This window comes from Juglans regia, chromosome 15, assembly GCF_001411555.2.
Source record: "Juglans regia cultivar Chandler chromosome 15, Walnut 2.0, whole genome shotgun sequence".
In the NCBI taxonomy this organism is placed as follows: Eukaryota; Viridiplantae; Streptophyta; class Magnoliopsida; order Fagales; family Juglandaceae; genus Juglans; species Juglans regia.
The window spans coordinates 17,363,700-17,386,603 of NC_049915.1; the positions used below are offsets into that span (position 1 = coordinate 17,363,700).

Consider the following 22,904-nt stretch of genomic DNA (forward strand, 5'->3'; position numbering starts at 1 on the left):
CCTCTCAGAGTCTGAGAGTTGAGCCCCCATATATATATATATATATATATATATATTTTTCTGTTTTCAGTAACTACAATCCATTGTTTCTGATTTGTTGTTTTTGGGTTTGTTTACTTTTCGTGTATAGCCATTTTCTCGTGTCTTACTCTGCTTGCTAGTCATTTTGGTAGTAGAAAAGCTCATTCAGTCATTTGATCCCGTTTACTTTGCACAGCTTTGTTTTTCATAGGATGAATCCAAACTAACAGGGTCTTTTACTTCATAATTGATGTTCAATGTGTTATTTTGTTGAGTGTTGCAAAGGGAAAAAGTATAGAATTAGATAAGTATTTGAGGATAGAATTCATCAATAACAGGTTTTAAACATAAATATAAACAGCTCTAATTGCGTAAACTTTCACTTTAGGTGCATTAGAAAACCTTAAAAACATATGGGAAAACACCTGTTTTTATGGATTAGTAAAAGGAGTTCCATTAATGTACAAATTAGGTTTCTAATTCCATATATTATTTTTATTGCATTTGTAAATCTTCCCCAAACAACTCCCGTAGATAGGAACATTGTAATGCACCTATATTGACTAATGAAGTGAAAAGAGTCCACAACATAAAAACACAGCAATCTTTGCTAAATAATAATGATCAGAATAGGATACTTGTTTGCTATACAATACTTGTTTGCTATACAATACTTGTTTTTCTATCACTTTGCTGTTATTGTTTGCTCTCTCCTTTCATGTAAGCATACTTTAGGGTGTATTTATGTGTGTATGTAGTAGTATATGTATGTGGATAATGGTTTGGACGCTACATATAACGTTTGTGGCTATACCGATCGATGGTTTCTTTCAATGCCATTTGATCCCGAAAACACCACATATATTATTTGTTAAGACACTTTTCTAACTCCACAACCAAAAACAGAGTTTACTTTTCTGTTTTTTGCAAAATAGATGAGGAATAAAATGTGTTTGTTGTTCTTCTTTGCAAAACAGAACAAGAAGTTTAATTTTGTTGATGTTTTGCAAAGTTGTTCTTTTTCTTTGCAAAACAGAACAAGAAGTTGATTTCTTTGCTATTTTTCTACATCTTTCTTTGCATACCAGCTTATCCAAACAAATTGATGATGTAATATTTGTTGTTTTTGTAATTTAGTGGACTGTTTTGTAATTAGTGGACTGTTTTGATGGAAGGGTGGACTGTTTTTGTAATTTTAGTGGACTGTTTTGTAATTATTGGACTGTTTTGATGTATTAGTGGACTGTTTTTGTAATTTTAGTGAGCTGTTTTGTAATTAGTGGACTGTTTTGATGGAAGGGTGGACTGTTTTTGTAATTTTAGTGGACTGATTTGTAATTATTGGACTGTTTTGATGGATTAGTGGACTGGTTTTGTAATGGCAATGAACTGTTTTGTAATTATTGGACTTCATTGATGGATTAGTGGACTGTTTTGTAATTTTAGTGGACTGTTTTTATGGATTAGTGGACTATTTTGTAATTTTAGTGGACTGTTTTGATGGAATAATAGACTGTTTTTGTAATTTTAGTGGACTGTTTTTATGGGTAGAAGAAATGTTGGTATGTTTGTTTATGTGATTGTTGGGTGAATGGTTTACAAAATATATTTATTGAATAATTAGGTTGAGGGAAAAAATAATTGAAAAATAATAATTTTATTTTTTAATAAAGTTATTAATTAAATTTGTAAAATATTAAAAAAAATATTATTAAAATATTTAATATTTTATTATTATTTAGACTTTAAGATAGCTAGTCCAATGTGGACTACTTTAACTATAAATCTATGTTATAGCCAAAATACAACATTCTAACTAAATTTTAGACTTGGCAATGGCTGCCAATGCTCTAATATTGGGTAAGCCAAGGACATGCTTACTTGAACTTAAAGATTAAGATTTCATTTGAATTTAAAGATGAGTCGAGATAATTTATAAATAATAAAATAAAATATTATAAAATATTATTTTTTAATATTATTATTATTTTAATATTTAAAAAAATTAAATTATTTTTTATATTTTATTTAAAAATTTTAAAAATTATAATAATAAATTGTGATAAGTTACCAATCGAAATAAGGCCTTAAATTACGACTCACGAGGATATCATTCTTATTTGAGAGATAGGGTCCAAATCCTATGTGCTATTATGCTCGCGCCGATGATAGGGATTCAATTTATGGCGTTGTTTCATTGGATCGCATACAATTCACGTGTAAATAATATTATCGCCTCTATTTCACTAATTTATAATGTTTAAGCAACAAAAAATTTGAATATAAATAAACTTCTAAACTTATGAGATTTAACGTAGTATTTCATATTTTAAAGTTATTTTTATTATAAAATAGATCTAACGAATCTTATGAAACCATATCAGCTTGTGAGTTTACTTTTATAAAATTTCATTGTAAATTATAAAATATATATTTCTATGTAAATTCATTTATTTAATTAATGGGAATCAATTCTTCTCTCCAAGTTTATACACTACTCAGCATACCTTTAACCAAGTTTTAATTTTAATTCATTGAGTTTTTATTTATTTATTTATTTATGAAATAGTCTCATTTCATTAATGAATCGAAGTTATAACTGTGACTTATCAATACATGAGAAAATTCAAATTATAAACCAAACTACGCATAAGCTCTGGGGCTTCCCCACACATAAATTTCATTGTAGCGGACATTGTCTTAACTTCTCGATAAACTCTCTCTTAACAGAGAAAGCATTTTGTAAACAGAACTTGAAGGCCCCTCTATCCTCCTAGGGAGGAAAGGTACGAGATACTACTATGAACACTAAAACCAATAGCCTATTCCTATTTTATTAAGAAAAATGATAAACACACAACACTTTATACAACAATATTTTAAAAGGATGAATATTTTTATAAAATACCTTATAAAACTAACATCATTTTAGAAAAATACCCTTATTTTATTACATGTGTTGTAAAAAGTGTTATGTATTTATCACAAGCCTAGGTGTGACCACAAGCCTCAGTGTGACCCGAACGTCATGCCCACGCAAGCATCGGAATCACGAGCCCTTACGACACTAGCATCCAGCTCACGCACGGACACAACAACCTCCACTACACAGGTAGCACCTACATGCGAGCACTGGTCGCACGATATCACGGGTCATAACATTGCCCCCCACTCTTGAATAGCTCTTGCTTTAGATTGCGTCCGATTCAAAGGCTCAACACCTCGCTCGGGTCAACAAAAGAACAGAAGAACATAAAAACAAACAACAACAAAATACTGGAAAAGAACAACAAAGAAACAAAAAAACAAAACAAATGAACAGTGCACGATGCTTCGACAGTGGCACGTGTAGGGTACTAGTCACTCGGAGAGGAAAACTAGCGGTCAATCTTGGAAGCCTTGGAGTCAGGTAGTCCAGAGAAGCCAAGCGTGGCTGCAGCAGAGGGCTTCACGGTGACATGTGATGGGCACGCGTCTACGAGATCCGAAGCTTTGTCCCGCGCATGCTGGCTACGCTCCATTCTGATGAACGTCATATTTGGTGGTCTTGAAGATTGGCGGCTGGGCATCATCCCGGTGGGGCGCGTGTAGGAGGGTGACGACTGGAAAGACTTGAACAACGATCCTCCCTTATTTGATATGAAAAACTAAATAAAAAAAAACTAAAAAAATACTATACAAAAAATAAAATGGACATACGAAAAGGGGGAGGGAAGGGAGAAAGAGGGGAGGAGCCGAAGCTCCCACCGCCTTTCATTTGATCTGAATTTTTAGAGAGTTTTAAGAGAATGAAGAGGATTTTTCTAGAGAGACCCCTCGATCTAATTCATTGAGTTAAGAAACAGTAGTAACTATACTTGGTCGAAATAAAAAGATACAGTGAGAGCTCTCCTAGAGTCCGCTGTAGCACAAGGGTAAAGCGAACTATGTTCTGAATCCGGGTTCGAATCCCGGCAGCGGAAATTAATTTTATTACTATTCCATGTGTTTGACTTATTATATTTTTTTTTATAAAAATATTGACTTATTAAATATAGAAAATGAAAACACTACTTTGCCTCCCCACTTTACCCATTTTATTTGACCGCTTGTCTTTTTTTTTTTTTTTACTTAGTGATTAAGGAAGTGATTTTAAATGTATTTGTATTTTTTTAAATATATTTAAATGTAAATATGAAAAAAAAAAAAAAAAAAAAAAAAAAGTTATGCCCAGCGGTCAACATGGGGCGGCATTGTAGCCGCACCCATATAGAAAAATGATACTTTTACTATGGTTACCGGCTTACCGCTCTATTACCGTTAGAATTTTTAATTTTTTAATTTTTTTAATTTAATGATTAAGAAAATATTTTTTAATAATATTATAATTCTTTAAAAGATATTTAAAAATATTAAAAAATACATGTAAAAATCATATGTTTGACTTATTAAATATAGGAAAATGATACTCTTACTATGGTTACCGCTCTGTATAGTTGGAATTTTTTATTTTTTTACTTAATAATTAAAGAAATATTTTTTAATAATATTTTAATTTTTTAAAAATATTTAAAAGTATTAAAAAATACATATAAAAAAAACCAAAAAAACATAATAATTATGCCTAACAGCGGTGGACGTAGCTACGTCAATTTTTGTAAATATATTTATAAATTGCTGCTCATTTTTCGTTCCACCGTAGCACTAATGCCAGTTCTAAGTATGTTATAGAATCCGGGTTCGAATCCCGGCTGGGGAAATGTTTTTATTTTTTTAAATATTATTCCTTTACTTTATTTTTATTGTAAAGTTTATCTAATATATTATATGAAATCATCTCATTTTATAAATTTTATAATTTCTTCATATATGTAATACTTCTCTTTTTAAAAATTACGCCAAGGTGCATACAGAAAAGATTGAATAATATTATATACCATCTTAATAAGTCTGTGCATTTTTTTAAAAAATAGTTAGACTTTCCATTAAAAAATAGGTTTTCTTGTTTCAAATTTGACAATTTTTTAAAATTATGTAAAATTAAATAATTAACAAATAATTTATTATTTGTTAAAATAATCCTAAGATATGTAAGTTATATGCATTTCTTTTAAAAAATAGTGAATTTTATAATTAAAAAATAGGTTTTTTTTATGTATATATCATATTTGCATTTTTTTCAAAATAAATGTGTAAGATTTGCTTATTCTTCAACTGTAAAACTTATTTTTTTAAAATAAAATATATTTTTTTAATTATTTTTTATGTGATATTAAATTTACATAAAAAATAATTAAAAATAATTTATTATTTTTGCTTACAGATAATTTAACGTCACGTCGTCACTGTTAAGATATTTATGAATATTGCAAATATCATTTTTAAGTCTTAAAATGTTATTTCGATAAAAAATAAAAAAAAAGTAGGACCCAATTTTGTCGAGACTCCACCATTCAGAAAGATTTTTTTTTTTTTTTCTCGACGACTGAGATTAGTACCTCTGGTTTGGAAGGCCACAACCATCTATCCATTAACGGTCTCCACCCCACCAAGAGCTCCCGCTTCCAGGTACTCCATCTCCTCCTTCCTCTCCTTGTTGCAAATTTACGCTTCTTTTTCACCACCTTGAAATTAGTCATAGATAATGCTTATCTTCGCAGTATGGGGACAGTGAACGATAGAAAACTATAACATGAAAAAAAATTGTTTTACTAAAAATCAGTGGTCTGGCACCTGGGCTATGCCTGTGCTTGATTCATAGAAACATTCCTTGTAAAGAAATTAACTTCAATTTAACTCCCCCACAAAATGCCTTGATGTGCTAGTTTCTTTTTATGTGTTTTAATTTGGTTTCTGTTTGTGTGCTGTGAAGAATATACGCAGGAATGGCTGCTATTCCTCATGGAAATATGAATTGCAGCATCTTATGCAAAAGGGGAGTGGTTTCCTTTGTGGGTTTTGCCGCTCTTCCATTTTCTCAGCCGAGGGCGAGAGCTTTTGAAGGTTTGGTGAGAGGTCAGTTGGTTGTTTCTTTGCTTTGCTTTAACTTTCGTCAGATGCGTATCATGAAGAAGTTTGGATTATTCTAATAGGATTTTTTGTTTTTGAAAGTGACTAACTGGATCGATTGAGCTCTAAATTGATCTACTAGGAAAAAAAATCTATAACTGTTCTTGAGTCGTGGGTTGTTTTCATTTGTAAGCCTTATAGCTGGCTTATTTTCTCTACCACAACCACAAGTTTTGTACCAACATGTTAGAATTTGGGATGAGCAAATCTGAGCGGCAGTTATAGATGAATGAAGATAAGCATAACTTTATATATATAAGTTATTATTATTATTATTATTTTGTCTTCTTGAATCCTCTTTGAGTATCATTGAATTTTAGTTGTAATTTAGCTGTTTCTCATATTTATATATTATCAATGTATTCTTTATTCCGAATACATTCTTACACCATTATCTATGTCCCTTCATCAACTCTCACCTTGGTACAAGTTTAAAAACAATTTAAGGTTTTAGTTAAAGTTTCTCTTTCTTCCCAACTATAATCTTACCTGGGAAGAGTTTTTGGAACCCATATAATAATGTCCTCATACCGTTGGAAATGTCATGGTGCAAGCAACTGTAGTGATAGTGGTTGTTTACATGGCTTGTTATGGCAATTTTCAAAGGTGCAGTTACAACCTTCTTACCGTTAGATTTGATCCGGGCTCTTTATTGAAGTTTGAATCATAAGGATGAGGCAAGAATTATGCTTTGAAAAATTATTTTCTCTTATGTAATCAAATGCTTAACTGACAATAAAGCTGGATGCTTGACATATAAAAATTATGACAGCCATAAAATAGGATACATGTTTTGACACGTGATGCTCAACTATCATCATTAGTCATCTGTTGACTATTAGTCCGCTGCGATATCTGGTCATGTCACAATAATATAGACAAGTTTCCCAACGAGTCTCCGATTATCATTACTACTTTTTTTTATTCATTTATAGGTAATTTTTTTACAAGAAGCCTTCGTGGTGCAGTTATAAGGCTTTATATAAATCAGAGTTCATTGCTTATATAACTATGTCCTCAATTTGATGATTCTATATGTTTTTATTGAACAAGGACGACTTATTAGTCAAAGCTTATATAGGAAGGAGAGTCCTATTTTTCTGGCAAATGGATCCAATCGCGTACTGTCAAAAAAACTGATCCTTACCATCCCCAGAAGCAGCCCTTCTTCAAACTCCAGTGGTAGTGACAATGACTCCTCTGATCAGGCCAAGGTATGTACAAGCAAGGACTAGTGAATGATTTTGTGTATGGAGGAACTAATAAGATCTATTTACTCGTAATCACATATTGGTCTTTAAATGCTTGATACTCGCTTTATTTTGTTTCTATTTAATTCCATTTTATTCAAAAAGGAGATGATACATCAAGTCATGCTATGGGTTAAACCCAAATGGTTAACCTTAAAACAAAAATTCAGACTTTAATACATTTTGACTCAAAAGCGAATTTCATTAATGGGCAATCCTTTCAGTTTGCTGATAATGTCTACCTAGTGGTACACCTTGGGTCCCATGCTGTGTCCGTGGCTCTGTTTAATGCTAGAGTTTCTTTGGAATCCTTAAGTTAGAATGAAGCATAACTGAGAGCAGTATTTTATGATCATTTTGCCTGTTTGCTTCTTCTTTGCTTTACAAAGTTTATATCTTGTTTCAAAAGTGAATTGGTTAACGAGTGGTCCTTTCAGTTTGCTCATAGCAGTTGCCTAATGGTACGCCTTTGGTCATATGCTGTCCCCTTGGCTGTGTTTAATGCTACAGAGTTTCTTTGGGTTCCTTGTAAGGAAGCATAACTGAGAGCAGTAGACTTCATCACACACACATACACTAGCAAAAGAAAGAAACAGCTTATCATTTGAAGTTATGACTGTTGGATTTCAGAATTCATTAATTTGGATGCTATTATCAGACTCATAGCAGTCCAAGAAGAGAAAAAGAAAATAAAAGGCATTTCAGTAACTTCTTTCATAACTTCTTCTTGTTTCTAGAGCAGACACCATTTGGTTACACGAGGAAGGATGTTTTACTAATTGGACTCGGAGTTACTGTCCTGGGCATTGGCTTGAAAACTGGATTGGAGGTATTAGGCTCTCTTATGTAATCATTTAAACTTTTTGGTACACTTGATGCCTATTTCTTTTTTTTTTTTTTACACTCTAGCTATATAGTGAAGGAATATAATATTGTTAGATATGTTGGAACATTGTCGGAAAATCATCAAGTAATATATTTAAGAATGTAAAAGAAAAATAGTGACTTCTTCTCATAATTATGCCCATTAATGATATTTTCACATTATTTTTTCTCATATATATTAAAAGTTATGCCATCAGTAATAAATTCAATGCATCAAGGTGATTCACTGGTCGTCCATCCATGTAATTGTTCCTGTCATGATTTCATGTGCAGTTTGTAGGAGTTGATCCTCTGCAAGCAGGGAATGTAGTTCAGCTGGTACTGGTTTTGGGCCTAACAGTTGGTTGGATTTCAACATATATATTTAGAGTTTCAAACAAAGAAATGACATATGCACAACAATTACGAGACTATGAATACAAAGTCATGGAGGTATTACTTTCTTTAGATTTATTTTGTTCTTATAAAAAAAAAAAAGATTTATTTTCTTCGTACTTTTAGCATAATCTTGATCAAAACAATGGTTCTTATCTGCCACTAATATATTCCTAATTTCCTTTTTAGTTTCCCTGGTTCCCACTTATATTTTCAATTGAAAATGATTGTAAATATATATTGTGAAGTCCAATGCTTTCTCAATATGATACCTTGATACTTTGATTGATAGTTTTCTTATGGATGGTCCAACTTCTTATGTAGTAAAAAAAAGTTATTGCATATGGTTGATACTTATCCTGCTGTGTGATGTGGAGGTCACCGAGATGTTGTAGTACTATGCAAATGTTTGTAATTATACAGGCATTGTGTCCAGAACTGTCTTGTATCTATTCCTTTTTTTCTTTTGTGAAGTCTCAATCCTATTTTTAGGAATTCGCTTCATGTTACAGGAAACTAGAATTTACTAATGATTTCGGTGATAATTGGAAAAATCTAATTGGAAAAAGGTTTCCATCGGGTTTGTCTTAACAGCTCAGCTGCTTAAGTGCTCTAATTATGATCATGCTGCACCTCTTCATTAGAATGGGAACATGTTTTCCTCATTATTTTGGAACTGACACTGAACAGGATATATATTCTCCAGCTCCATTTAACTCGTCTTGAAAGACCTTCAGTAATATATTTTGATGACTATCAATCTAACAACCTTCAGCAATGGTTACTCTTGATTTCCTTTTCTACTGAAATAAATGGATCTTGTGTGATGCAGCTTTTTTTAACGATTCGTGTGGAGTTTTTTGCCATTATGTTTGTCCCTAATACTGGATTGGCATTTTTGCAGAAGAGGTTAGATGGCCTGACAGAAGCAGAGATAGAAGCATTGCTTGAACAAGTTGAGGAAGAGAAGAGACGCCTATCCAGGGGTGAGCAGGTTAATTAAGTACCCTCTCATACATGTCACTAAAACATAACCACAGTAATTTATGTACAACTCTATGCTATACAGAGTAGTTAGATCAATATCATAGATGTTTTCTTAAAGATATATAACAGGATATGTTAATGCAAAATCGCTTTTACGATAGTGAATGTCTTTCGAGAGGCCAGAAACCTCGAGCTATTGAAGTATTACTATTTATATGATTTAGCAATGTTTTAAAGGGGCCATTTAGGAAGATTGAGGGTGCAAGTTAGCTTCATAGAATGGAAAAAATTGTTCAAGTTCTCACTTGCCTGGTGGATATAGTTTCTTTCTTCCTCAGTAGACTTTTGATTCCCCAACTAATATGGAAGGGACTTGGTTCAGTCCCTTTTCTTAGGGGGAAAGATGAAAGAAATAGAAGCACTTGCTCCAACAACATCTTAATTATAAATTCAGAGGGAGAAAAGTCTTCTACTCCATGAAAGTAAGACATCTTTAAGTAAGGCATGCATTATTATTTTCTCTTACTTTTCCATTCATTTTCTAGTTTTACTCTTCCATTTTTTAGCCAAAAGTTAAAAGTTTAGCCTCTTTTTTTTTGTTTTTCAATGAAAATTCGAGTCAAAACAACAAAATATAGAGTAGATTATTTTAATCAATGCTTCAAAAAAGATGTTTCGATTAAAAAGATTATATCTAAACAACTTTTTATTTTATTTATCCATTTTAAAACAAAGTCCTGTACGTTGAGAGAGAGAGAGTTGGTTTATATAGAAACAATTACAAGAGGAATACAAGGAAACCTTGCCTGCCTTTAAGGAAACTCATTCCTAATATATAATAGATTCCTGTAATCAAGCCTTTATAATAATACATTTGACTAATTGACCCTATAAATAAGGAGAAGACTTCGGTTGTGCTCTATCCCTTTGAATGAGGTGGATCTTGAGTGATATATCCTTAATACATTTACACATAATTTAATACAAAACACATTTTAAAACCTTTTTATCTAACAACTTTTCATTCTTCCTATCCACTTTCAAAAATCCAAGCGCTTTCAAAAATTAATTATGTTTTTTTTTTCCTAAAAATCAGAATATTTTGAATCGAATATTCAAGGAAGCAGACATCAACCTAAAAGAAAATGTATATGCAAGAATTCCACAATAATGACAATATGATGTGCAGTGGAAAACTGTCTTTCTGGGAAAGGACAAGGGAAGACTCATATTTTCCATATTTTCCTTTCCACCTACACAATGACAAGCTCTCCTTTGAGATTGAAGGGCTGTTCATAGTTAATTTTAATTAATAATTTTACTATTGTTTATAAACTATCTCTAATCATCTTATCTCATCTCGAACGGGCCAAGAAAAAACAATTACTGATTGAAGATGACAGCCAAAATAATTTCAGTCCAATTTCTTACCTTTTTCCTTTTTTTCCCGCAAATACAGATGCAACACACTCTTCCAATAATATTTCAATTACATGTTGACGTAGATTTTGGATTTAAAATAAAATCATAAATTGATATGGTTAGATATGGTATGTTAAATTGTAAAATTATTTTTATTATAAAGTAGATCTAACGTATTATATGAAATCATGTCAGTTTATAGATTTATTTTTATATAATCTCTTTGGAGCTATATACAATATACTTTTTGTATTAATCTATTTTTTATTTGAAGTCTTAAAATTTGGATAAGATTTTTAGATGGATCTCTTTATATTTAAATCATTTCTCAATTCCCATTGTATAATATTTATTTGAGTATTAAATGTTGTAAAAAAAATTCACTTGAAAGATCCGAATTTAGAATCTCTACTTTTAAGTCTAAAATTCATAAAATTCGAGGGATCCAAATCTGTAATTTTGAGGACGTTGGGTTCAGCCATTGGATGCATGTTACATGTTCATACCTAAGGTAGATGACTTGTATTTAATAGGTGCAATTTTCACTAACATTGAATCCAAACCCATATCACGAAAGGTCAATCATGTAACAAACATTTTAATTCATGAAAAAAATGTAACGAGTGTTCCTAACAGTTCGATGGTTTCCTATACGTCTTCGACTACCGACAATCGATCGGGATGAACCGGAAAAGCCAACGGTTCAGCGGAACCGTTCAGTACATCCATGCCAGGTGTCTTCCCCTCGTATGTCTTCGTCATATCTATTTTGTTAATTACAAATTTCCAAAACGACAGAGTCGAACCCCAATCATTATACCCCTTCTCTCTCTCGCCCTCTCTCTCTCTCCCTCTCTCTCTCTCTCTCTCTCTGATCTCCGCGTGAATGCCATGGCCGTTTCTCTCTCCCCAATCCCTCCGAAACCCCCTTTCGCGCTCTCTCTCTCTAAGAATTCCTCCATTTCTTAATCTCTCTCTCTCTCTCTATCTCTCTGAGATTCTGTTTCTTTACATAGGAATATATATATATACACACACATGTATTTACGTAGTCTAAACGGAAGATTACCTACCTACCTTATGTATTTTCCTCAATAGAACCCGTAGATTCGGTCCGGAAAGGATCGCCGAGGGGGAATGGAGATTGTGACCGGGGATAGGTACCTGGAGAAGCTGGTGGAATTCGTCGACGAGCAGGCCGGTCCGCTGCTCGACGGTGCCATGGTGCTGAAGCTCAACCCCGCGGGCTTGCACTACGTACAGTCGCGCCTGGAGGCGCTGAACGAGCTAGAGAGCCTGCTGGCTGGTGCGCCCATCGACTACCTCCGCGCCTACGTGTCGGACCTCGGAGACCACCGCGCGCTCGAGCAGCTCCGCCGGATTCTCCGCCTGATTCCTTCGCTCAAGGTCGTCTCGGCTCTTACGCCGCCTTCTCGGGATCCCACACCGCTCTCTTTGCGTCCGTTCGGGAGGCTGAGGGTTCTGGAGCTTAGGGGCTGCGATTTGTCCACCTCCGCTGCCCGAGGCTTGTTGGAGCTGAGGCACACTTTGGAAAAAATCATATGCCACAATTCTACTGTGAGTTTGTTTGTTTGCATTCTTGCTTGAGAGTTACGGAATGGAAAAGTAATAAGTACAACGGAATTTGGATTCGGGAATTAGATTTCTTATATACTATGCAATGATTCATTGAAATGCTTTTGAGCTTGGTTTTGGAATGAAACTAAACGTGACGGCTATTAACTCGAATTTAATCTCTCTTTTTGACATCTGTTTTGCTTATTGGTACCTGTAAGTGAAAAGTATGAATTTCAGATGCTGAAGTTTTTGGAGTTTATACTTTCCAAGTTTTTTATCAGTGATTTAAAGACGCAATTATTTCAGTAAAATTTAATGCTACCAATTTACTTTTCAGTTGTGTAAATGTGGAGTGAAAGTTTTCTCTTTTTGAATTCAACCTTTTTTTTCGCCTGATACGTGAATTTAATGATATTGTTAATCGGCTGGGCGATTAGGGCTAATTATTTTTTCTTTGAACTTGCATGTAATTTAGGATGCTCTACGGCATGTTTTTGCGAGCAGAATTGCCGAGATAAAGGGCTCTCCTCAATGGAACCGGTTGTCCTTTGTTTCATGTGCTTGTAATGGCTTGATTCTCATGGACGAGTCTTTGCAACTTCTTCCTGCTGTTGAAACTCTTGATCTTAGCCGGAACAAGTTTGCGAAAGTGGATAATCTTCGCAAGTGTGCCAAATTGAAGCACCTGGATCTTGGTTTTAATCACCTAAGATCGATTACATACTTCAATGAGGTAGTTACTTAAGAGTAATTGACTTGTGTAAAAAAAAGAATTCATAGCCTGAAATTACATTTTTAGGTCATTTCTACAACTCGTTGCCCGTAAAATTCTTGATCAAAGAGGTCTGCTTCTACATACATACATACATACATACATACATATATATATATATATTTCTGTTTATATATTGTTTAGAGTTCACAAGGTGCTCTAGCCCATATCTACTCATCTTGAGTGTTTGGGTTTCAGGATTACTTTTAGCTAGTTATTCAAGATTATAGTTGCAAATGGAAAATTCATTTGTGGAAGACTAAAGCTTGATTCATCTAGAAGTTCTTGTAGGCTATTTCAATCTAAGAGAAGGGAAAAAGAACAGAAAAAGCTTATTCGGACTATTTTGGCAACCAAGTGAGGAAGTGAAAATTTGAACTCTAGGACATTGACTAAGGCTTCTTCCAGGGTAGTTGACGTGCAGGAAAGGGAAATTTGCTTAGTGTGTGGAGCTTGAACTGAATTAGGCTTGTTGTAGTTATGAGGATGGAACCTATTTTGAGTTCTTTAGTAGAGCTCTATTAAGTAATTAACCACAGCTGCAGCATCATGCTTAATGCATTTTGCATTTCACTAATCTGCTGTTTCTTAACTTTACTCCATACTATTTTTAAAGCTGTTTGAATGCTTGGGATCTATGGTTAAACTCTATCGACGCCTTGATGACAAGGATAATTTTGGGACCTTAATCTTGGTATTTGTGTATCGTGTTGGTCCTCATGCATCACTAGCCCATTGGTTATGCTAAAGATGTTCTGCTCACACGACTATGTTTTTTTTTTTTAATTTTTTGTTGCATGGCGTGAGACCAAAATTCCGTTTCTATAGTATTAGATTATCAACTTTTATCTTGAAATGCTAATTCATCAATACTTTCTTCCGTCGGACAGCTTCAATAGACTTTAATTGGCTTAACTTTCATGATTTTCTTGTATCTTTATCCCCTTCTAGATAGGTGTATTTCTTGCATACTTCCTGTGTACTTGGATTGTGGCTTTTAATGAAGTCTTATTACTTATGAAAAATCTAGGAATGTTAATAACTTCCGAGGTTTAATTTTATTTTACTTTGCTGGATTTTTACATCATTTTATTTTTAGCTTGGAAAGCTACCGATGGTGCTATGCATTGAGCTTTATGGTGTGAGTGCCAGCTAGTATGCCTTTTGCTTTACATTTTTAATTTAGGAATTAGCTCTGGACTCATTTACCAATGATTTGGACTATGCAGGTCTCCTGTCGTATTGTTAAACTTGTTTTGAGGAACAATGCTCTAGCGACATTGCATGGGATTGAGAACCTGAAGTCACTTGAAGGGCTTGATGTTTCCTACAATGTAATTTCCAATTTTTCAGAGTTAGAGTTCCTTGGGTGCCTTCCCTCTCTACGAAGCCTATGGTTGGAAGGAAATCCATTATGTTGTGCCCGATGGTATAGAGCCCAAGTATTCAGCTTTTTCAATCATTTAGATAAAGTAAGACATAGTTTATAGATTTATCTTTTGCGACTTGTTCTTGTTGCTTTTGAACTTTGATATACTATGTTGTCGTGTTCGGTGGAATTAATGAATCATAATGTTTATAGCAAGCATTTCATGCTTCTTTCCTCAATTTTGCACCCCTGCTAAACTCACTATTCCGTTGCCCCTGCTATTGTATGCTGATTAGTTGAAGTTAGATGATAAGCACATCAGCACCAGAGAGTTCTGGAAACGTCAAATTATCATTGCCAGCAGGCAGAAGCGACCTGCCACCTTTGGATTTTATTCTCCTGCAAAAGATGAAGCTATAGAAGATGGGAGTATTTGCCGAAGACGGGTATGAATTTATAAATTTAACGAGGATCTGTGCAAATCAATCATTGGGTTTTAAAGACTTGTTTCAAGACACAATGAGATTTGGGTTTCAATGGATCACATTAAACTTTTATTTTAAAGGTGCTTATTTTTTAACCTTTAATATAAAAAATTAAGTGATGCTTGACCCTGCTCTTCTTCCCCCATTAAAGAAGTTCAATGGGATAAATTGCATTTGCCCCACATCTCAATTCTTAAGCATGCAGCTTTTTTTTAGTTTAATATTTTTTTCCATATCTTTAAAATTTTGGCACTGGTATGTTGCTTATGCTTCTTCTGTATTAGTATTGATGTAGGCCGTCATCTCATGTTGTTATGTTTTACAGAAAAAGGCATCTCGCCTTGCTTCTATTGAAAAGGAAGAAGAGAACACATATATATGTTCTGACCAAGAGTCTGTATCATGTGATGTTGATATTCAGAGCAGAGAAGAGGCTGTCATGTCCGATGCCGAAGCTGAAATTGTTGATTTAATGAACAGAGTTGAACTCATGAAGAAAGAGCGTTCTGTTCTTTGGTTACGGGAGTTAAGGGTGTGGATGGATCATGCTTCTGAGAATTTTGTGGAAAGAACTAAATCTTATGGGGCAACATTGCATAACGAAAAAGAGAATTATACGAAAGGAAAGCCAAGCAAATGGTATCTGGGTGATAGTTCGAGATATGTTTCTGACTCTGTCCAAGCTTCTGGAGATGATAGTAGTACAAATGTTTTAGAATCTGATAATTCCTTTGCAGATATGTCTACTGGTTTGCCTGCTAACCCATACTTTAGTCAAGTTAGTTTCCTGGGGAATAGTAGTCGGTTTTCTTTGGCTGGAATGGGGAGAATTGATCTGAAAGAGGAGCACCCAAAATCTTATTCACATGACGGGATTACTACTATTTCTCTGCAAGCTAAAAGTTCACACCCCGATATCTTTGCTGTCCAAGGTGTTCATGGGGTGTTTGAAAATGTCATCATGTCACCATTACCAGCCACTGATGATATGTTAGTGTCTCATTCACCCTCTCCTTTCCCTGCATCTCCCCCTCATTATCAAGAGGACATTCTACATCGTCGCCACAACTTAGTCGAAGAAACTTTGCAACTATCTGCAGAGTCTTATTCGCCAGCATCATCTGATAGTAATACCAGCTGTAGTGATGGTGATTTCCGTGAATCAATAGTTGCAGTTGATAAGCCGCTGAATGAAGCTTATGCTAGAAGTGCTGAAGGCCACTCATTTTCTTTTGATGTTGAGGAGGATTTTGACCACCTAAGTCCTGAAATTCCTCATGTAAGAGAAAATGGCACGTCTTGTTCTTTTGTTGACCAGACCTCTAGTATGCACAAATTTTCAAATTCAGAACGGTTCTTGCAATCACATTGCAATGATTTTCCTGCTGCTGATACTCTTGATGATCAAATTGCTTGTTATGTCAACCAAGAGGCTGATTGTTTTGAGAAGAGAAAAAGCCAAAGGAAATTGAAGAAAAAAGTAATTCCACTACTAGGGGAGAATAATGTGGTTGGTGGGACAGAATCGTCATTCAAATCAGATGGCAATTTGGATATTTGTGGAGTTCATGGAGCTGCAATAGAAAATGAGCAAGGGAAACAAATTTCATATGCCAGCGAATTCCAGGAAGTTATTCATATGGAAGAGATGTGGAGAAAAGCAAATGTAGCCCGACCAATTGATGATTCTTATAAATTTCCAGGGTCTTGGTGCTCATCTTCTTGGAGTGCTGATTTTATTGAGAATTTTTTCAATACAAATATTGCAGAATCTAGCATTCATGAAACTTGTCGACAGTATTTGTGTTGTGATTGTGTACTTGAGCCAGAGTCCAAATATGGAGAAAGGTGAATATTAGTATGTTATAATACTTATAAACATAAATATTATCTGATATAATGAATGGTAGGAAAATACTTTAAAAAAAATAATGAATGGTAGGAAAATACTCATAAAAAAATGGTAGGTAAATGAATGGACTAGGCAGGTCTTTCTGACACCTGCAAAAACAAAACAAAAAACTAAAAGAGGAAATCCATGTAGTATCATGTTTTTAAAATTTTTGTTAATGATTACTAATGGTTTTTTTTTTCACCATTCTTGTTGATATGGTAGTTTCCGTGGTCCTATGCATCTCTTATAAAAAAAAGTTAGTACTGTTTTTTAGGAGAACTTTATAAATGTTTCCTGTTTCTATCTTACTATATTCTGTCCTGATGTTTAGAGTTGATTTATTCATAGCTAGACTCTGCCGAGTGTATGTAGGACTGGACATGGTACATGCTAATAACTACAACAACATTGTGCATAAGTTTGGCACTTAAGATTCTCCTGAAGTTCATAATTTTCTAGCTACTAATTTTCTTATTTCTGTTTATATTAGATGGATTTGTGGGTGATCTATTTGGTGCTTCAGTGGTACAAGTTAATGGCTTTTGTTTTAGAATTTTGCAATTGATACCAAGAACTACCCTCATAATTTATGTACTCCATGGGGCAATATCAGGTGCTATATTTTCACCTGTAAACTGTCTTCTTAAGTTCTAAAGATCAGTAAGATACATCTGCATTGGAGCTTTGGAATCTCTAAAGTATACTTTAGAGAATTTTTTTTTTTTTGATAAGTAAGTATACTTTAGAGAAATTTGATATCTCTATTGTCTAATTCATACATACTTGGATTCTGTTCTATAAGATATTGTTTCTCTGAAGGTTATTCATTTCACTTATTACGCCATGTGTACTTGGGCAACGCCTATTTCATTCTCTTCAATAAAGTTACTTTTACTTATAAATATATATATATTTCACTTATTATATTTGTCATATTGGCCTCTTCAATGAACTAAACACTATCCATAATTATTAAGTTGTGTATCTTATAGAAATTCTTATTCTGATGTTATTTATCTTCCTTGTTCCAGATGCAGAGAAGTGATTCTGGTAATGAGCAGTGAACACAAGTTGTATGTTTTGCTTATTGGTATTTCAGGTGATGGATCAGGTCAGGTTTTGAAGCTTTACAGGAGGAATAACTTTCTTTTGTTTTGTAAATAATGTCAATTACTTGGTGCACTCTTGTGCCTATGTTTTTCAGCCTAATGACTGTTGAAGTGGCTTAATGCAGGAGCTATCTTAAGTTTAGTAGGTTGCCATAAAATGGAAGATATTAGAGAGGTGTCAGTTGGTGTTGGACTTCAGGTTGTGAGGTTAGTGATTTCTTGTTCTTTTTTATCAATCACATAAGCCATAATTTTTCTAAAACTCTATTTTTTGTGGGTTAGGTTGTGCATTGACAGGGATTCAGCATACCTGTTTATAACTAGAAGCATTGAGAAGTCAAGGCAATTATTTAGTACCTTGAAAGTGTTTGATTTACATCCAGAAAATGATCATTGTTCTTTACGAAGGTGATTTATGGCGTAAAACACAGTTCCAAACCTTGCTTTGGCATTACTTTTCCATGTTATATTTGTTTAGCTTCAAAATTAGTAGTTTATATATGCATTTTTCCATTGCTTTGTTATAATAGACTGGTTTTGGAAATTTAAATGGCAGTTTGGAGCAGGTTCAGGTTGAATTGCTTGAGAAACAAATATGTGGAGGTTCAAAAGTGAACATCTTCCAATACTCTATGGTGCTATTCAGGCGTACCAACAATGAAGGTTTTACTTCTCATTAGTTGACCTTGGTTATGATGTATGGGAATGTACCTGAACATGTTGTGAGATAGTTCAGTCATCCATTGAAAGAGGATTTCTGAGTGCTGCAAGAAATTCTGATTGAGTTTTTTTTTATAGAATTTCTGATGTTCCCACTCCCCTTTTTACTTGGCATTCTCCTATGTGCCCATTATTCATTGACGTTATTTAGTAAAAAAATAGTAATAGGAAGGATTTTTGAAGAGAATATGTGAAGGCTTTTAAAATCTTTTGGAATAATTAACAAACATAATACACATTAAGGATCAGGCTTAAATCACGCATGTTTTGGAACTTGTCCTGAAAAAACACAGTTTGAATAGATGATTTTCCTGTGCACGTTGTAGGTGCTGAATTGGCCTCTGTGATTGTATTTGGTAGCCCTTCCATAAAAGTCTCTCTCTCTTCTTTTTAATATGTAACGAAAACTTTTTTAAAAGTGCAAAAGGCATAACCCAAGTACATAGAAGTATACAGGAGAAACACCCTTCTAGGGAGGAATGGATTGTTTTTGCACATGAAAGAAACCTAGCGGTCCCATTTCACTATGTTTCAGAGAATAGTTATCCACTCTTAATTTTGATTTTTTTTGTTTTTGAATTTACATCCTACTTTTTAAAGAGATCGTGGATATCTGTGAAATAAGTTTATACTTGTATGATTTCTTTTGCACAAGCATATATTCTTAATTTAGGTGATGCTTAATCTTTTAACATGCAACAGAGGATATATGGCTTTCAAGATCACTATTTGTGATTGGAAGGCATCTGCTTGTGTGTGTTGAAGACCTTATCCACTTCAGCTCCCTTTCAATGGATTCATCTTTGCCTCCATATTTCTCACTTGATTCATGTTGCTCCATTGTTGACTTATCTGAGATGGTAACTTACTAAATTTACGAAGGCTTCCTTAAGATTTTGCCTACATTTAGTTCTGCCAAATTGTGTACATCATATTCACCTCATGTGATAAGAAACATTATCTTGATCTTCTTTTGCATGATTATATGATTGCATTTCTGGTTTCGTTTGTGGTGCATGTGTGTTTTTGTTGATGAAACATCTTATAGATTTACATCGTGATCATTGATTTGAATTCTTAGTTAATATACTGTTCAGGCTTCAATGGAATAACATTGTCGCGACCCTTAATTGATAACTAACAAGAACACTATTTTCTCTGCTGACTCGTTTCTAGTTTGCCTACATTTATGTTTATGTTCCAGGTTCATACATCACTTACTGCAATTGATATCTAAAAAATCATTGTTTTTTTTTTTCTCCATAGTCTTAGATTCTACCATGTTTCTGGTTCGACATACCATGTTCTCTGTTTTTGTGAAAAAGCATGTTATTGGGGATTGTCGGGATTCATTTTTATTTCTCTCTTTGTTAGCCAATATCTTGTTGAGCCATTACCAATCGAAGAAACAAAACTTGTTGAGCCATCATTGGGAGGATGATGTATGTGATAGATGGTAGCCAAAAGCTTATGTATACCATGCTTAGTAAATCACAAACATGATGATTTCTTTTTAATAGTCTATATGCTCTATGCTTCAAGCTCAATTTTCATTGTGGTTTTCCTTCCTTTGTTACTTCAGACAGATTTTCCTGTGTCTTTCTCTCTCTCTTTCTACCCGGAGAAGTGGATGTGTGGAGAAAGATGTTAATTTACATATTAACTTCATTTCCAGGTCATCGAGGCTAGAGAGAGTCGGTGTGTGACCCTAGCTCTTAAATGTACCGCATCAGAGTTCTACCCCTCTGCCAAAGCCAACACGGAGGGTGCATCAATCAACAATGAGAAGAAAGCTTCAGGCTGTGTAACATGGAAGATCAGGTGGTTCTCTGAAGAGAGTCTGTTCAATTTCGTGGCATTGGTAAAGGCAATCCATGCAGGAACATCCATGTCTCCCTTGCTCCTAAGATGTAAATGGTGAAGCCTTTTTGTTTCTTGTTTTTGTTTGTTTCCTATTCATTTCATTCTTTTTGATCTGGCCTTCCCTATTTCGCTTCTCATTTCCATATAGTTTTGAAATTTGTTTAGTAGCCGCAAGTGTTGTGAGTGAGTCAATAGCTTCCTTTTGTATTCTTTGATTTGTGTTTCTTTTATCAGTCCATCATGTACAAATTTTGTACAGCATACACCATCATACGAAAATAAGGCTTTTTTTTTTTTCATACACGAAATTGTACAGTGAATGTTAATTTTCTTTTATTGGCATTTGAGAATGTGAAAAAAAAAAAAAATTGGCTTTGAGCTTCGAATCATGTGTTTATTGAAACATAATTTGCTGTCTGGGACTATTGCCAAGAGACGAGTCGAGCAGAACGTGTTTATTAAACAAGGTAAGATCTCACTGTATGTTGGTACTGTATAAAGTATACGAGATGTTTGGTTCTATAATTATGTGTTGTTAATGTGAAAGTAATGGTGTCAGTAGGAACATATGACTGCAATGTTTTAAATACTTTGATGTTATGTTTTTCAAATCTTAGAAGTTGATTAGGGGATAGTTATGTACTCTTTACCACTATGTATTTGAAGGGCTTTTAATTTAGGGGTCTAAATAAGTCAACTTCAACGGGGAAATCGGAGCTCTAATCGTTTAATTTTTATTCAACAGGAATCGAGTTGGGATTTATAGTTGAATTACACTTTTATTCTTCACCAACCGTTTATTTATTTTTCGTCAAAACATGTAATAATTTAGGATGTTAATTCATATTACAATGATAACTACAATATGCAATTTGTACGAAGTTTATATTTTTGAGTCTTGCAAATCGTTCCGAGTCACACCATTGATGTGACAGTCGAGTCACTAATTATAAAGGAATACAAAATCCTATCAATTTGTGTGTTTGTTGGAGTGATTATGGTCTCAAGATTTCCATGATCTCAATCAAAACTTTGGTTATAAAGGAAACTCTTAGCTCATCATTTCACATGTATGGTTATTGAAACCAGAGGAAATTGTCATAGAGAAAGAGTCATATAATCTCCATTCTACAACATCAATCTTTGACCCAAGGAGATTTTGGGGGGGGGTCTATTCTATAATCTCATACATCTATGCAATCCTACTTTTGATCTTCTCTTTCCAGACAGCTCAGAAGATTTCTCACTCAGCATACTCCATAGCTCACAAGTTGGTTGACCGAGTCCTGAGCTCTCTGAATTCATACCTCTTACTCGATCTCCTCTAAAATTACCTTTTACCTCTTCAAACTATTTGGATATGACATTCTTTTTCCTCATTCTTCTTCTCATGTCACTCTTTCAGACATACCGAGGGGGGATTTCTTTTACGGATAATGCTAGTATGCCTTCATATTTTTTCTCATTATTTTGATCGTATTTAATTTTTTTTTTTTTTTTTAAAAATTGCTTACTGATTAAAGAAGTGACTATTAGTGTATTGATATTTTTTTATTTTTTAAAAATGTTTGAAATAAAAAGTAAAAACAAAGAAAAATACAATTTGTACTAGCGGCACACCAAGTGGGCAAATTGAGGGGCATAGTAGTACCATCATTTCTTTTGCTCATTATTTGTCAAAGTTTGGTTCTTTCAGGAAAGATTGAATATTTTATTTCACCAATTCAGTTTTCTTTACGGCTTAATGGAGAACATAGGATCACATGCATTATCTAGATTGCCAAGGTTTCACATGATCAAGCATATTTTATTATGTAATTGTTTCTGTTTAGGTTAATTAATTTATAAAAATACATATATATTATCAAATAACAATTCATTTATGAAAATCTTCCACGTTTTCGATACATGATTTCGTAGTGACCCGCCATCCATACCTCAAGCATTACATGCTTCAATCAGCTGATCGAAATCAGTCAATTGTAGCAAAGCAAACTTCGAGTGCCACCACCATCATAATCATCATCATCATCATCTTGTAGCTTAAAGCTCCTGCTCATCTCAGCCTGCACGATTAGTTTAGAAAACAAAACAACACCATATAAGAGTAAAAGGCACGCGATATT

The 22,904-nt window shown here is 33.8% G+C and overlaps 2 protein-coding genes and 1 non-coding gene across 8 annotated transcripts; all 3 read left to right on the forward strand.

The window, feature by feature from the left end:
- Positions 1-758: 758 nt before the first annotated feature.
- Positions 759-888, forward strand: LOC118344767. Its single transcript, XR_004798518.1, has one exon. It is a non-coding gene; the product is annotated as a small nucleolar RNA snoR80 (small nucleolar RNA).
- Positions 889-5,466: 4,578 nt separating this feature from the next.
- On the forward strand, positions 5,467-9,767 carry LOC108993241. Its single transcript, XM_018968088.2, has 6 exons — positions 5,467-5,568; positions 5,873-6,015; positions 7,123-7,283; positions 8,062-8,148; positions 8,478-8,636; positions 9,484-9,767. Exons 2-6 carry the CDS (start codon positions 5,886-5,888, stop codon positions 9,580-9,582), a joined length of 636 nt encoding a protein of 211 aa, XP_018823633.1. The 5' UTR covers positions 5,467-5,568; positions 5,873-5,885; the 3' UTR covers positions 9,583-9,767.
- Positions 9,768-11,787: 2,020 nt separating this feature from the next.
- LOC108993190 lies at positions 11,788-21,077 on the forward strand. 6 transcript variants are annotated; one of them, XR_001996477.2, is made up of 12 exons: positions 11,788-12,566; positions 13,042-13,299; positions 14,438-14,479; positions 14,568-14,810; positions 15,004-15,153; positions 15,518-17,040; positions 18,118-18,197; positions 18,321-18,402; positions 18,478-18,603; positions 18,762-18,858; positions 19,618-19,775; positions 20,591-21,077. XR_001996477.2 is itself a non-coding variant. In XM_018968003.2 (12 exons), the coding sequence occupies exons 1-12, from the start codon at positions 12,126-12,128 to the stop codon at positions 20,834-20,836; spliced, it is 3,456 nt and encodes a 1,151-aa protein (XP_018823548.1). In that variant the 5' UTR covers positions 11,790-12,125; the 3' UTR covers positions 20,837-21,077. The 6 variants fall into 6 exon arrangements, 5 of the variants coding, with proteins under 5 accessions (XP_018823551.1, XP_018823552.1, XP_018823553.1 ...); XM_018968003.2 differs by having other exon boundaries at positions 11,790-12,566; positions 18,752-18,858; XM_018968006.2 differs by lacking the exon at positions 19,618-19,775 and having other exon boundaries at positions 18,752-18,858; positions 20,591-20,714.
- Positions 21,078-22,904: the final 1,827 nt, after the last annotated feature.

Coding starts and splice junctions, on each gene's coding strand:
- LOC108993190 (XM_018968003.2), top strand. CDS start 12,126: ATGGAGATTGTGACCGGGGATAGGTACCTGGAGAAGCTGGTGGAATTC. Junction 14,480..14,567: donor TATGCATTGAGCTTTATGGT/GTGAGTGCCAGC, acceptor TGGACTATGCAG/GTCTCCTGTCGTATTGTTAA. Junction 17,041..18,117: donor GAGTCCAAATATGGAGAAAG/GTGAATATTAGT, acceptor TCCTTGTTCCAG/ATGCAGAGAAGTGATTCTGG.
- LOC108993241 (XM_018968088.2), top strand. CDS start 5,886: ATGGCTGCTATTCCTCATGGAAATATGAATTGCAGCATCTTATGCAAA. Junction 6,016..7,122: donor TTTTGAAGGTTTGGTGAGAG/GTCAGTTGGTTG, acceptor TTATTGAACAAG/GACGACTTATTAGTCAAAGC. Junction 7,284..8,061: donor ACTCCTCTGATCAGGCCAAG/GTATGTACAAGC, acceptor TTTCTAGAGCAG/ACACCATTTGGTTACACGAG.